Below are 14089 nucleotides of genomic sequence, written 5' to 3' on the forward strand. Positions count from 1 at the left end.
TGTGCCAGCTGTGGGTCCCGTACCAATGTGCCAGGCACCAGTTCAGGGTGACCCCAAGCCCTGGTCTCTGAGGATTCTGGTAGGGGAGACAGACACCCATCACACAAGCAGAGAATGAGTCACCATTGACCTAAGAGCTGTGAAGGCTACACAAGAAGAGGAGCCATGACTTGACCTGTCTTGGGGCCACTGCAGAGAGTGTGAACAGAAACCATGAAAGGAGGGGGATGGTGATTGTTCCCAGAGCAGAGGAGAAGGGCACAGGGAGAGGTGCCTGCTGTGAAAAACAAAACCAAAAACAGGGCTGCAGACCAGGCCTTGGAGAAGCAGCATCTTCCAGGGGCAGGAAGAAAGAGCTCACAGAGCAGATGTAGAGAGAGCAGCCTGATGGGGAGGCTGCACTCCTCTCAAGAACAAAGGCTATGGGGACTTCCCTGCTGGTCCAGTGGCTAAGGCTCAGCACTCCCAGTGCAGGGGGCCTAGGTTCGATCCCTGGTCAGGGCTTCCCAGGTGGCTCAATGGTGAAGAATCCACCTGCCAATGCAGGAGACGTAGGAGACATGGGTTTGATCCCTGGGTCAGGAAGAGCCCCTGAAGGAGGAAATGGCGATCCACTCCAATATTCTTGCCTGGAGAATCCTATGGACAGAGGAGCCTGGCAGGCTACAGTCCATAGGGTTGCAATGAGTCAGATATGACTGAGCAACTGAGCATGCACACATGGGAAACTAGATCCCACATGCCACAAGTAAAGACTGTGCATGCCACACAAACAAATATTTCAAAAGACCAGGCAAAAATAAATTAATATTTAAAAAGAAGGACAGGCTATGGCCGGGAGATGCTTGAGGGAGGGTCAGCTGCGCAGAGACCACCAGGTCTGACTGCTGGGGGCTCTGGTGACTCTGGCCAGCAGTTTCCACCGGTGCTGCGGCCCCGGTTGGACAGTTTGTCTCTGGTTTTCTGTCATCCCACTTTGATGTTGTTGTTCAGTCTCTCAGTTGTGTCTGACTCTTTGTGACCCCATGAACTGCAGCACACCAGGCTTCCCTGTCCTTCACTGTCTCCTGGAGTTTGCTCAAACTCATGTCCATTGAGTTGGTGCCCATCCAACCATCTCATCCTCTGTCATCCCCTTCTCCTCCTGCCCTCAACCTTTTCCAGCATCAGGGTCTTTTCCAATGAGTCGGCTTTTCCCTTCAGGTGGCCAAAGTACTGGAGCTTCAGCTTCAGCATCAGTCCTTCCAATGAATATTCAGGGTTGATTCCCTTTAGGATTGATTGGTTTGATCTCCTTCACTTCGGCTCCTGTAAAGGAGGGAGGGGGCAGCATCAGGCCAGAGAATTGTGCCAAGTGGGGCCCATGAACCGGGAGGGTGCTCATTGGCCATGGTCTCTTCAGGGCCATCTGGCAGGTCAATGTCTTCTGTTCGGACAGTGAGACCAGTGATGGGGATGAAGGAGAGAAGGTGTGTGGCAAGTGGTGGGTACAATTGTGGGGTCAGTGTGAGGAGGGGTTTCAAGCTGGGTGTGCGCACTTCTGTGTGTGCACAAGTGCACACGTGCGTGTCCGTGCACACACACTCCCACGCACACGACAGGGCCGATGAGCAGCTGAGGGATGGGGCGGGCAGGAATGAGCAAAGTCATCCCCGTGGAAACACGACTCCCCGGGTGATGGGAGGGAGCAGCTGGGCAGTCAGGCAGGGGGGTGTGGCCTGCTCTGCCCAATGGTTCCGGCTGCTCCCCGGGCCGCCCTCCCCACCTGTTGACCAAGCCTGAGGAAGTGCCCGCACTGGCCTGGGCACTGCTCAGGCATCTGGGCCCACTGTGACAGAGCTGCCCTCCGGTGTAGCCCTGGGTATCTTTGGGGCTTCTGTCCATGGGGGCCTTGGGAAGGCTGTGTGTGACCAGGTGGCTGGGGTGTCCCTGCATCCGTCTCCCCAGGGCCTTTGCCATAAGTTCCACAAAGAACAGGCTCAAGAAGGCTTTGGGCGAGGAGAGGGGTAGTAGCAACCAAGGGACTGGCCAGAAGACACAGTGTGTTGCTCTTATGGGCCTCCAAGCCTCCTAGTAGGCGCCCCTCTATCCGCCCGGTTCATACAGGGACCACCAGCCAAAAGCAGTCCCTGGGAGCTCCGGTCCTGCCCCCACCATTGAAACTGTCTGTCTCTTTCTCCCCAGGACCTTACCCGTGTGTCCTGCTCTTCCATGTTAACACCTGCAGGCTCTCCTGACATGGCCCCACACACACACCTTGCATTTTCTTGCTCCAGTTCTCCCTCCCTGCCCATAGGTTAGATCCCATGGGTCGTGGAGGAGGAAGCTATTGGGACTATCCCCAGAGCCTGGGAATCTTCCTTCTTCCCGCTCCCCATCCAGCATCACACCTCCCCAAAGCTCAGGTCAAGGCGCTACATGTTCACACATCTTCCTTGTCTTCTCCCTCCAGGCAAGATATGGTGAATAGTGGCAGGTACACGCACTCTCCTCCTTCATGCCCCAGGCAGACATCACTAATCAATCCCAGCAGTCTCCTTGCACCGAGTCTGTCTCCAGCCCACATGGTCTTTGCCCACATCTCCAAGCAGCCAAGAGCAGCTGGTCCACATCAGCCCTCAAGATGAAATCCGTTTGCCATTCCTGCTTTAGGCTGACCCCGCCGGGGCCCTCACCTCGGCCCATCCTCTGGGTCTGCCCTCATATCCGATTCCTTTCTGTTTCACTGCAGGGTCGAGGTCACAGGGCTATAGCCAGCTGTGGTTTTCTCTGTTCCCCGTAGGCCGAAGCCACACAGTTCCCAGAACTCGGGCCCAGGAGGCAGTTGAAGGCACGGGGGCGTTGGCCACAAGTCCCCAAGGGAGAAGAGGACCTGGTTGGTTTTCTGTCAGTGCAGAGGGGAGCCAACCCCCTGCTGGGGCGAGTGTGGTGCAGGGCTCGGAGGGTGATGCTCTGTGTCCAGCATTTGTGCAATAGCAGCACCCGCAGGCACACCCTCCAGTTCCGACAGCGCCAACCTGCCCGCCCTGGCCCCAGGGCAGGCGGGAGGTGAGTAGCGGGACCGCAGGCCCAGGGCGGGGTGGCTGCCCAGCACCCCGGGGGCTGCACGCTACAGCTGCCCCAGCTGCCCGCCGCCCTGCTGGCCCCTGAGCCCAGGATGCGAAGATGGCCAAGGCGTCTCTGCCCACGGTGGTGCCTCTGGGCCCCGAGGCCTACGCCCCTTCACCCGGGAGTCCCTGGCAGCCATAGAGCGCCGGGTGTTGGAGGAGGAGGCCCGGCAGTTGCGGAACAAGCAGATGGAGATCGAGGAAACCGAGCAGAAGCCGCGCAGCGACATGGAGGCTGGCAAGAACCTGCCGCTCATCTACGGGGACCCCCCGCCGGAGCTCATTGGTATCCCCCTGGAGGATCTGGATCCCTACTACAGCGACAAGAAGGTCCGCGCCGGGGAGGCCTCCCTCCACCTGTCTGTCTCTGATCCATCCGTCTGCCTGTCCCAGGCCTCACAGCTCTCTCCCTGCCGCAGACCTTCATCGTGCTCAACAAGGGCAAGTCCATCTTCCGCTTCTCAGCCACTCCTGCTCTCTACATCCTGAGCCCCTTCAGCATCGTCAGACGCTGCGCCATCAAGGTGCTCATCCACTCATATCCTGGAGGAGTGGGGCGAGCGCAGGGGCGGGGAAAGGCAGGCAGGGGTCAGGGATGGGCAAGAACGGGGCGCTCTGGGTGAGGAGGCCCTCTGTCCTCCTCTCCTCCCCACCTGCTCCCTCACTTTCCTTGACCCTCCCCCCAACGCTGTTCAGCATGTTCATTATGATCACCATCCTGACCAACTGCGTGTTCATGACCATGAGTGACCCGCCTTCCTGGTCCAAGCACGTGGAGTAAGTGCCCTGCCCCCACTTCCCCTGGTTCCCCAGTGTCTCCGCTGGGAAGATGCCCCAAATGACCATTGCTCTGTGTTCCAGGGGGACAAACACTGTCCCTGTCACTCCATCAGCGCCCTAAGTCCCCAGAGTGGCACACATCGCCACTCTCAACGATGTCCTCAGCCCCCCGGGCCCTCCCTCCCAGGAGGCCCGCCTCTGCCACCCACATCCTGGCCCAGGTGTGACACGCCTGGCCCTGGCCTGCCCTCTCCCTGCCAGGTACACCTTCACAGGGATCTACACCTTCGAGTCCCTCATCAAGATCCTGGCCCGAGGCTTCTGCATCGATGACTTCACATTCCTCCGGGATCCCTGGAACTGGCTGGACTTCAGCGTCATCATGATGGCGTGAGCAGGGGTCCCCGGGGGGCGTCGGGAGGCTGATGCGAGGGAAAGGAGGGGGCCAGCCCTTGGAGAGGGCAGCTGAGTGGGCTGGGTGACCCTCTGAGGCTGGGCTGCAGGGCTGTGGTCTGGCGTGCAGACAGTGGGCTGAACCTTTCAGGAGCTGTCACTCTCCGGGTCTGACTTGGAAGATGTCCATCCGGGTGCCCCTCCACACAGTACATATGACCTGGGCCCCCAGGCCCCCACCCACTGGGAGAACTGGGCTGCCCTTGCCACTCCCCCACGCCTCAGCAAAGCCCCTGCAGTGTCTTTCCCACTTCTCGGGCCCCAGTAGGAGCCTGTGGTCCCTGACCTGTCCCCTTGCATCTCCATGGTAACTCCAAATACAAGGATTCCTTGGGAATCCTCGTTCTGGGGCTCGTTCTGCGCCATTACCCACCCCTTGGCTCTGACACAGCCCTTGCCCCCAACCCCCACCCAGGTACCTGACGGAATTTGTGGACTTGGGCAACATCTCAGCGCTGAGAACCTTCCGGGTGCTGCGGGCCCTGAAAACCATCACGGTCATCCCAGGTACAGGGGAGGAGCAGGGACCCTTTGCCTGGGCCAGCTGGCCTGCCCCCTCACCCATGTCTGGAACGGTGCACTCAAGTTCTGGGAGCCTGACCCAGGGTCATAACCGTCCCAGGTGGCGTAGCACCCACATCAAAGCCTGGACACAGAGTGGGGGGGTCCAGTGTGTCTACAGGGAGAAGAAGAGGCCCCAAGTGGGAGGATGGGCTTTGAGAGGCAGCATAGCAAAGTGGTTAGAGCACAGACTCTGGAGCCAGACTGCCTGGGTTCAAGTCCCATCTCTACCACTTCCTGACTTTGACCTTGGTTAAACGGCTACCCTGTCTGCTTCTGTTTCCATATCTGTAAACTGGGAATAATGACAGTACTGCTCACTCAGTTATTATGAGAATTCAAAGCCTTGATAGCAATAAGGTGCTTCAAGCCATGCCTGGCACTGGGAGGTCATGGTGGTTTAATCCCTAAGTCGTGTCCGACTCTTGGCAACCCCATGGACTCTAGCTCACCAGGCTTCTCTGTCCATGGGATTCTCCAGGCAAGAACACCAGAGTGGGTTGCCATCTCCTTCTCCAGGGGATCTTCCCCACCCAGGGATCGAACCTGAGTCCCCTGCATTGCAGGGAATTCTTTACCAACTGAGCTACCAGGGAAGCCCTGGCATAGGGTTCATGTTTTAAATAAAATAAACAGACTGGGTAGAGCAGAGCACTCCAGCTGAGACACAGAGGGACTCAGTGATGGAAAGTCCACACCCTGAGAGCTCAACAGTGAACCCACCACATACCCACTGAGCCATGAGGCCAAGGCAGTTCCAAAGTAATGCATCGAGAAAAGCATGAAATAAATAGAATCTGGATCATCCAGACCCTCAAAAAACCATGTGAAGAAACTGGAGAAGGTTCATTAAAGGAGAGAAGTGTAGTCACTCAGTCATGTCCAACTTTTTGCAACTCCATGGACTGTAGCCAGCCAGGCTCATCTGTCCATGGAATTCTCTAGGCAAGAATACTGGAGTGGGTTGCCATTTCCTTCTCCAAAAGGAGAGAAAGATGATCTGAAAGGCATGGAGAACAGGCTTTGGGAGACAGGGAAGGTGTCTTAATGCTAGGAAGTACCTTAGTTTTCTCTAGTCCAAAGCCCTTGTGAATTGCAGTAGAGGAAGGAGGGACCCCCCAGAGAGAAGGCAACACGGCATGTTAGCCACTGAGTCGAGGCCACAATACCTGCCCTCACTGCACACTTCTGCATCCTCAGAGCCCGTAGGGCTTTTATGATGAAGCTGCTGAGCATCTGTCTTCATACCAGGATAAGAAAAGGAAATAAATATTGAAGTGAGAGACACCCTGATTAGGCCCAAGGAAGAAGTTATGGTTCTTCCATAAATGATGGAATCTAAGCCTGAAATTCTATACAATCATGCTATGCCTTTGCCGGTTCAGAGGGGCAGAATGTGATGATATTGCAAAGTCAGCCTAGAGCTTCTCAGAGTGAACCCTGCTGTTCCTTGGGTGTTAACAGGCTAAAAGAGAAAGGGTTCTGTGTCAAATAAGGTGAAACGTGGTATTAAAAAGTTTTTGTTTCTGCAGAACTTTTCCCAGCCTCTGGTAGGATAATCTACATAAGGACCCTCCAGAAGGGTATCACAGGGTTGGTTGTTGTTGTTGTTGAATCGCTAAGTGGTGTCTGACTCTTTGCGACCCTATGGACTGTATGTAGCCTACCAGGCTCCTCTATCCATGGGATTCTCTGAGCAAGAATACTGGAGTGGCTGCTATGCCCTCCTCAAGGGGATCTTTCTGACCCAGGGATCGAACCCACATCTCGTTCATTGGCAGGCAGATTTTTTATCACTGAGCAACTATGGAAGTGCTACAGAGTTCAGCCTTCCAAAAACACGATTGAGCCCCTTTCATGAAGGGCGCAGCTTGTGAGATTAGTGTTCTGTGAACACTTTGGGAGTCCTGACTTAGTGACATTTATTAAGTTACACTGTGTGCCTGAATGTTGTTGCTCTCCTGTGTTAGGCAACACCTGTGGAGTCTTCATAGTCCATTCTTCTAGTGGCTGAGATTTGGTGGCCATTGGAAGGCTCAAGACGGAGATTGTAGTCAGAGATAGATGGGGCTGATTTGGGAAGGCTTCAGGGAAGTAGCGCCGTAAGTAAGCCAAGGCTGGAAGGAGATGGAGCAGGCAGAGGCTTGGAGGGGCTGAGTCGGTGAGTCACCCCCTGCCACACTCTCCCGCTCTCTGTGATCAGGGCTGAAGACCATCGTGGGGGCCCTGATCCAGTCCGTAAAAAAACTCTCGGACGTGATGATCCTCACTGTCTTCTGCCTGAGCGTCTTTGCCCTGGTGGGGCTGCAGCTCTTCATGGGAAACCTGCGGCAGAAGTGTGTGCGCTGGCCCCCGCCCTTCAATGACACCAACTCCACGTGGTATGGCAACGACACGTGGTACGGCAACGACACCTGGGGCGGCAACGACACCTGGGGCGGCAACGACACCTGGGGCGGCCAGGAGAGCTGGGCCGGCAACTATACCTTTGACTGGGATGCCTACATCAGTGATGAAGGTAAGAAGGGAGGGTGGGAGGCCAGTGGGGTCTTTCCTAGCCCCATTGGCAGCCCTTGTGTGAGACAAAGAACATGAGGAAGGGACTTTCCGGGTGGTCCAGTGGCTAAGACTCCATGCTCCCAATGCAGCGGGGCCCGGATTTGATCCCTGGGTGGGGGAACTAGATCCCACGTGCCCCAACTAAGTTCTCATGCTGCAATTAAAAATCCAGCATGCTGCAATGAAGGTCCCATGTGCTAAGACCCCACGTGGCCAAATACATAAATAATTAAAAAAAAAAAAAAAAAGATCATGGGGAAGACCTGAGTGTAAATCCATCATGTAACAGCTCGGGCAACCTCTGACAAATTGCTTCATCTTCCTGACTCTCAGAATCTTTACCTATAAAATAAAGACCACAATGCTTCTCTCAAGTTTCCCTGGTGGCTCAGTGGTTAAGAATCTACCTGCCAATGCAGGAAACCTGGGTTTGATCCCTGGGTTGGAAAGACCCCTGGAGAAGGAAATGACAATCTGCTCTAGTATTCTTGCCTGGGAAATCCCATGGACAGAGGAGCCCGGCGGGCTACAATCTATGGGGTTGCAAAAGAGTCGAACCCAACTTGGCAACTAAACAACAACAGCTACCCTCTCAAAGGGTTTACAGCAAACAAGGGTAACAGCAAACACCAAATTGTTTGGAAAATCCTAAAGCTTTGGCTAGGAAAAGCAACAATCCCGATGTGCGGGCTCCTTGTTCTCCTTCATCATCCTGGCAGGGCCAGCAGCAGGCACCCACATCCCGTTCACATACCCAGACTTCATAGGCGCACACACACAAGAGAGCGTTCTCATGAAGCCACTCCTAGTCCACACGGCGCCTCCTGGCAGCTTAGAAAATGGACATGGAGTCGCCAGCTTAGAAATGCCACCTTCTTCAACTTGGCATCCTGGATTCTAGCCCCCCACTCACTCCTCCACTGGGGGTCCCGCTCAGGTATGTGGTAGCCCCAGGCACACGCATACATGTCCCCCCATCTCCCTCTGTACGCCCACTATACCCCCCACAAGGCACTGCGCTGACAGTAAAATGTATCTACCCAGAGAGCTTAGGACTTGGAGCTGCCCTTACAGGAGAAGGAAGAAAACAGATAGCTAATGAGAACATGCTGTATCACTCAGGTGAAAGTGAAAGTCGCTCAGTCGTGTCTGAGTCTTTGTGACCCCGTGGACTAAACAGTTCATGGAATTCTCCAGGCCAGAATACTGGAGTGGGTAGCCTTTCCCTTCTCCAGGGGATCTTCCCAACCCAGGGATCGAACCTAGGTCTCCCGAATTGCAGGCAGGTTTTTTATCAGCTGAGCCATCAGGGAAGCCCATATAGCACAGGGAATGCTACTTAATGCACTGTGGTGACCTGAATGGGAAAGAAGTCCAAAAGGGACTCCATGTATATATGGAGTATGTATGTGGCAATGGATATGTATGAGTGTGTGTGTGTGGCTGATTCATTTTGCTGTACAGTGGAAGCTAACACAACTAAAGCAACTATACTCCAGTAAAAATTAATTTTTTTAAAAAAAGGAGCGGGAAGGGGCGCCCCCAGAGCATCCATGTGGCGGTGCCCGTGGTCCACACAGATGTGTCCACGGGTGTGCAGTGGGCACTCTGCCCACAGTGTCCATGCGCTGACATGCTCCCTTTGTGACCTCTGACTCCCACAGGGAACTTCTATTTCCTGGAGGGCTCCAATGACGCCCTGCTCTGTGGGAACAGCAGCGATGCTGGGTGAGTGACACCCGGGAGGGTGGGGGATGAATGGGAAACAGTGGCCCCAGGGTTGCCAGAAGATGGGGGATGATTGGGGATGAGAACCTGGGGTGGATGGAGGTGTAAAGACAACTCGTGAGCATGCACGCGTTTTCAGGATGCAGACAAGACTAAAGGAGGATGTTTTTTTTTTCTCGGAGTGCCCCCCATGTGGCCCCTGGTTGGAGCTCTCCTTTCCCCCTAAAACCAGTCTCCATCCTGTCCGCAGGCATTGCCCTGAAGGTTATGAGTGCATCAAGGCTGGGCGGAACCCCAACTACGGCTACACCAGCTACGACACCTTCAGCTGGGCCTTCCTGGCTCTCTTCCGCCTCATGACACAGGACTATTGGGAGAACCTCTTCCAGCTGGTACAGCAGCCCCCTGCCCTGCCCTGCCCCTCAGCCCCACAGCCCTACCTCCCTCCATCTCCACGGCCTCCTCGGGGCTTGGTAGGACCCTTACCAAAGCCATCCCTTCCATGGGACTCCCCTCAGTGGCCCTATATATGGGTTCTTGGCACCTCTGGCATTCGGTTCCTGCCCAGATCTGAGCCCCAGCCTTTTCTTCCTTTTCCTCATTTGCTTAGGAGCTGAGATCTGAGCTGAGCACAGACTCCCAGGCCTCCTTACAGTAACCAGTAGGGCTGCTTAGACACCAGTTCTGCCCATAATTATTTACCTTCCACAGTTTGCAGGTGGGCAGGTTGAGTCTGGAGAACAATGCCTTCCAGTCCTTGGTGATGCTTCTAACATTGACAATGTTAATACTAATAGTAATAGGACTTCCCTGGTGTCCAGTGGTTAAGAATCTGCCTGCTATGTACACCTGTGGCTGATTCATGTTGACGTATGGCAGAAATCAACATAATATTGTAAAGCAATTATCCTTCAATGAAAAATAAATAAAAATTTTAAAGTAAAAGAAAAAAGCCACAACTAAGACCTGGCACAGCCAAATAAATAAATAAATATTCAAAAAAAGAAGAAGGTGAGTCTGCCTGCCCATGCAGGGGACACGGGTTTGATCCCTGGTCCGGGAAGATTCCACAAGCCATGGGGCAACCAAGCCCATGCACCATGACCACTGACCCCATGCTCTAGAGCCCACACTCTGAGACAAGAGAAGCCACCACGACAAGAAGCCTGTGCCCTACAGCGAGAGTAACCCCAGCTCTTCGCAACTAGAGAAAGCCAGTGTGCAGCAACAAAGACCCAGCACCGCCAAAAATAAACAAATAACTGTAATGATAATAACAATAATCGCTTCTGTTTGCTGAGCTCTTACTAGATGCCAGGCATCATGGGGACACTAGGATTCAAGCTGATCCCAAAACCCACATTCACCAATTTTTATCCTGGATCTCTGATCTCAAGATACCTGGCCAGGGTCCTCAGGGCTCTCTGAGTCAGGAGCCCAGGAAGGTCTGGGTCCCAAGTTCATATTTTGAAATGCCCCAGAATGTGGTTGAACCTGTCAAGGGTGGCCATAGAAGAAGATAGAAAGCTGTCTCTACTTGCAGATGACATAATTATTTATGTGCGTGCATGCTAAGTCATTTCCATCGTGTCCGACTTTTTGCCACCCCATGGGCTGTAGCCCTCCAGGATCCTCTGTCCATGGGATTCTCCAGGCAAGAATACTTGAGTGAGTTGCCATTTCCTCCTCTAGGGGATCTTCCTGACTCAGGGATCGAACCCACATCTCTTATGTCTCCTGCATTGGCAGGCAGGTTCTTTACCACTGGTGCCACCTGGGAAGCCATACATCCCTTGCCTCAAAAGCCCTCAAACTTCCAGGCTCTGTGAGGGATCCTTCCTGTCTGCCTCTCTGGGCAATGGTTGTATGGAGGGGCGCCCTGGGTGAAAGCAGGCAGGGTACCACGTGACACTTCCTCCCCCTCCCCCACTCCCAGACCCTTCGAGCAGCCGGCAAGACCTACATGATCTTTTTTGTGGTCATCATTTTCCTGGGCTCCTTCTACCTCATCAACCTGATCCTGGCTGTGGTAGCCATGGCCTACGCTGAGCAGAACGAGGCCACCCTGGCCGAGGATCAGGAGAAAGAAGAGGAGTTTCAGCAGATGCTGGAGAAATTCAAAAAACAGCAGGAGGAGCTGGAGAAGGTCTGGACTTGGGGAGGTGGGGGGAGGGGAAGATCCAGGGGTCTCCCTGTCCCTCAGCCCGGGTACCCTGGGCATGCTGAGGGGCACGGGGAGGTGCGGGATGAGGGCTGCGAGACAGGGGATGGGGAGCAGAAGGCTCAGGCTGGAGGTTTGGTGGGGTGGGAGGCTCCCAGGCAGTGGAAAGAGTATTTCGTAGCTCAGTGCCTCAGTTTCCCCATATATAACCAGGAATCTGGAGTAGTTAAACCTGAAGTAGCCTTCCAGATCAAATACCTATGATTTTATGATTTTTTATGGGCAGTGTCTGGGTCCAGGCTGAGGGAAAGGTGGGTGTTGATGAGGCCCCAGGGAGCAGCTGTGCACTCACCCATCCACCTCATGAAGTGCAGGGTCAGTTAAGGCTTCAGAGAAGGAAGGGTCTTCAGGGATGAGGGTCCTCAGTCACTTTGGTCCCTATCCTGTCATCCCCCCACCAACCACCCCTATTGCAGTAGACTGGGTGCAGGCCAAAAAGAGAGGTCCCCAGCCTGAAGGACTCAGGAGGAAGCTCTGAGAGTCCATCCCCATGGCTTGGCGATGGACTTATGTCCATAACCCTTGCTGGTCCACAGGCCAAGGCCGCCCAGGCTCTGGAAGGTGGGGAGGTGGACGGGGACCCAGCACACAGCAAAGACTGCAACGGCAGCCTGGACACATCCGCGGGGGAGAAGGGGCCTCCGAGGCCAAGCTGCGGCACAGACAGCGGTATTTCCGACGCCATGGAAGGTGAGTGCCCAGCATCCCCAGACCCATCCTGCCCACCCTGCCCATCGGGCCACTCCGGCTCCCGGGGTGGGGGCAGGGAGGGCCTGGCTGGGCCCAGCTTCAGGACAGTAACTTAATATTGGCATCGAAGAAATGGCCGTGATAAATATAGTCCTGGCTTAACCTGGCCCGATTCTGGCCACAAGGCCAGGCTGCGGCGGGAACTGGGGGCTTCCGGGCGGCCTTGTGGGCTGCCAAGGCAACGGGAAAGGACAGGATAAGAATACTAACCAGGAAGGCCCAATGTTCCGGAAACTGGAGATCCTGTTCCACAAATATCTTCTGGGTAAAAGCTAAAGGTCAAAGTCAAACTCTGCCCAGATAGAGCCACAGACCCCCCAAAAAACCCCATGCTGCCCCCCAGGCCTCAGGAGACTAGGTAACAAGGATAGGTGGGTAGACATACACATGGATGGATGGTTGGAAGGATGGACAGATAGTGAGTGGGTAGGTGGGTGGATGGATGGGTGAGCGGATGGATGAGTGAGTGGATGGATGGGTGAGTGGATGGATGGGTGAGTGGATGGATGCATGGGTGAATGGATGGACAGATGGTTTGATGGATGGGTGGGTGGGCTGAAAGATTAATGAACAGGAAGAGACACAGGTGTGTGGATGGATGAGAGGGAGGGAGGAGGAGGAGGAAATAATGCAGGAAAGAAAGATGCAGGGAAATCTGACATCAGAAGGATTGGGTCCCCTCCCCAGGTGTCTTGCCTTTTGGCAGGAAGGACTTGAAGGACTTTGCAAACCTCTATCCCAGCTGACCTTGCCTGAAGGGCATCCAGGTGTCTGTGCCCTGACAGAGAACACCCCAGGGGATGCTGGGCAGAGCCAGCCAAGGAGATCACTCAACACTGCCCTTGCTGGGACCACTGTGGGAAGTTTGGGACCTCAGACACAATTTGAGGCACCTGCGGTAACACCTGGGTTGGGAGTGCGGGTGTTACTGTCAGAACCTGCAGCCTTTGGGAGATCCAGTTTACTAATTGCTGGATGGGGGAGACACTCAGCTGTCCCCTCCCTGGGGTGTCCCATTCAGGCCTTCAAACCCACATGTCTATGGGACAGCCCCTGACTCCAGTTCCCTTTCCTCATCTATGACATGGGGGCACTAATATTATTACCTCATACTTTTTTCGTGGATTAAATGAGATCACGCCCTGGCTGAGAACTCCCATGGGCACCAGAGGCCTGGAAGACCTGGAGGAGATGTAGCATATCCATGGGCCTGACAGAGCCCCAGGGGTTTAGAACTGGAGGGGCAGGAACAGGGCATGTTTCCAGGAAGCTTACCCTGGTGGGGAAGGACTGGCAGGGTCCGGTCTGGAGGAGCCGGCGGCAGTGTGAGGCAGAGCCCCCAGGGAGGACTCGGTGTGCTCCTCGGAGGCTCTGGTCAGCAACAGTTGGAACTGAGACCCAGCCTTCTGCAGTGGCCTCCTGCCTCTCCCTGAGGCCCTCGGGCCCCTCCCTAGCCGGGATCGCAGCCCTGGGCCATAGGTAGTGGATGGAAGTCACCCTATGACATAGGGGGATTTTGTGCTGAAAAGGTGGAGCTGAAGTAGAGCACTGGGAGAAGTGACCTGGGGTAAGGCTTCTGAGGGCATGGCTCTTTATGGGGCTGCCCTGGTGGCTCAGACAGTAAAGAAGCTGCCTGCGATGCAGGGTTGTGATCCCTGGGTGGGGAAAATCCCCTGGAGAAGGAAATGGCAACCTACTCCAGTATTCTTGCCTGGGAAATCCCATGGACAGAGGAGCCTGGCCGGCTACAGTCCATGGACTCTCAAAGAGTCAGATACTACTGAGAAACTCCGGGAGTTGGTGATGGACAGGGAGGCCTGGCCTGCTGCAATTCATGGAGTCCAAAGAGTCGGACACGACTGAGTGACCGAACTGAACTGAACTGAACACCTTCAGTTTCACGGGACTGGTCACTGGGGGCGCGGAGCAC

The 14089-nt window shown here is 54.9% G+C and overlaps 1 protein-coding gene across 1 annotated transcript in view; it reads left to right on the forward strand.

The window, feature by feature from the left end:
- SCN4A (sodium channel, voltage-gated, type IV, alpha subunit) overlaps positions 1-14089 on the forward strand; it is a 53163-nt gene that overhangs the window by 17026 nt on the left and 22048 nt on the right. Inside the window, 11 exon segments of the mRNA XM_010856557.1 lie at positions 2783-3208; positions 3211-3437; positions 3527-3645; positions 3795-3884; positions 4149-4277; positions 4756-4847; positions 7105-7419; positions 9125-9188; positions 9439-9580; positions 11125-11334; positions 11946-12206. Of these exon segments, the coding sequence (XP_010854859.1) occupies positions 3166-3208; positions 3211-3437; positions 3527-3645; positions 3795-3884; positions 4149-4277; positions 4756-4847; positions 7105-7419; positions 9125-9188; positions 9439-9580; positions 11125-11334; positions 11946-12206 (1692 nt within the window). The 5' untranslated portion in view covers positions 2783-3165.

Source organism: Bison bison, unplaced genomic scaffold, assembly GCF_000754665.1.
Source record: "Bison bison bison isolate TAMUID 2011002044 unplaced genomic scaffold, Bison_UMD1.0 scf7180017864371, whole genome shotgun sequence".
NCBI classification, from domain to species: Eukaryota; Metazoa; Chordata; class Mammalia; order Artiodactyla; family Bovidae; genus Bison; species Bison bison.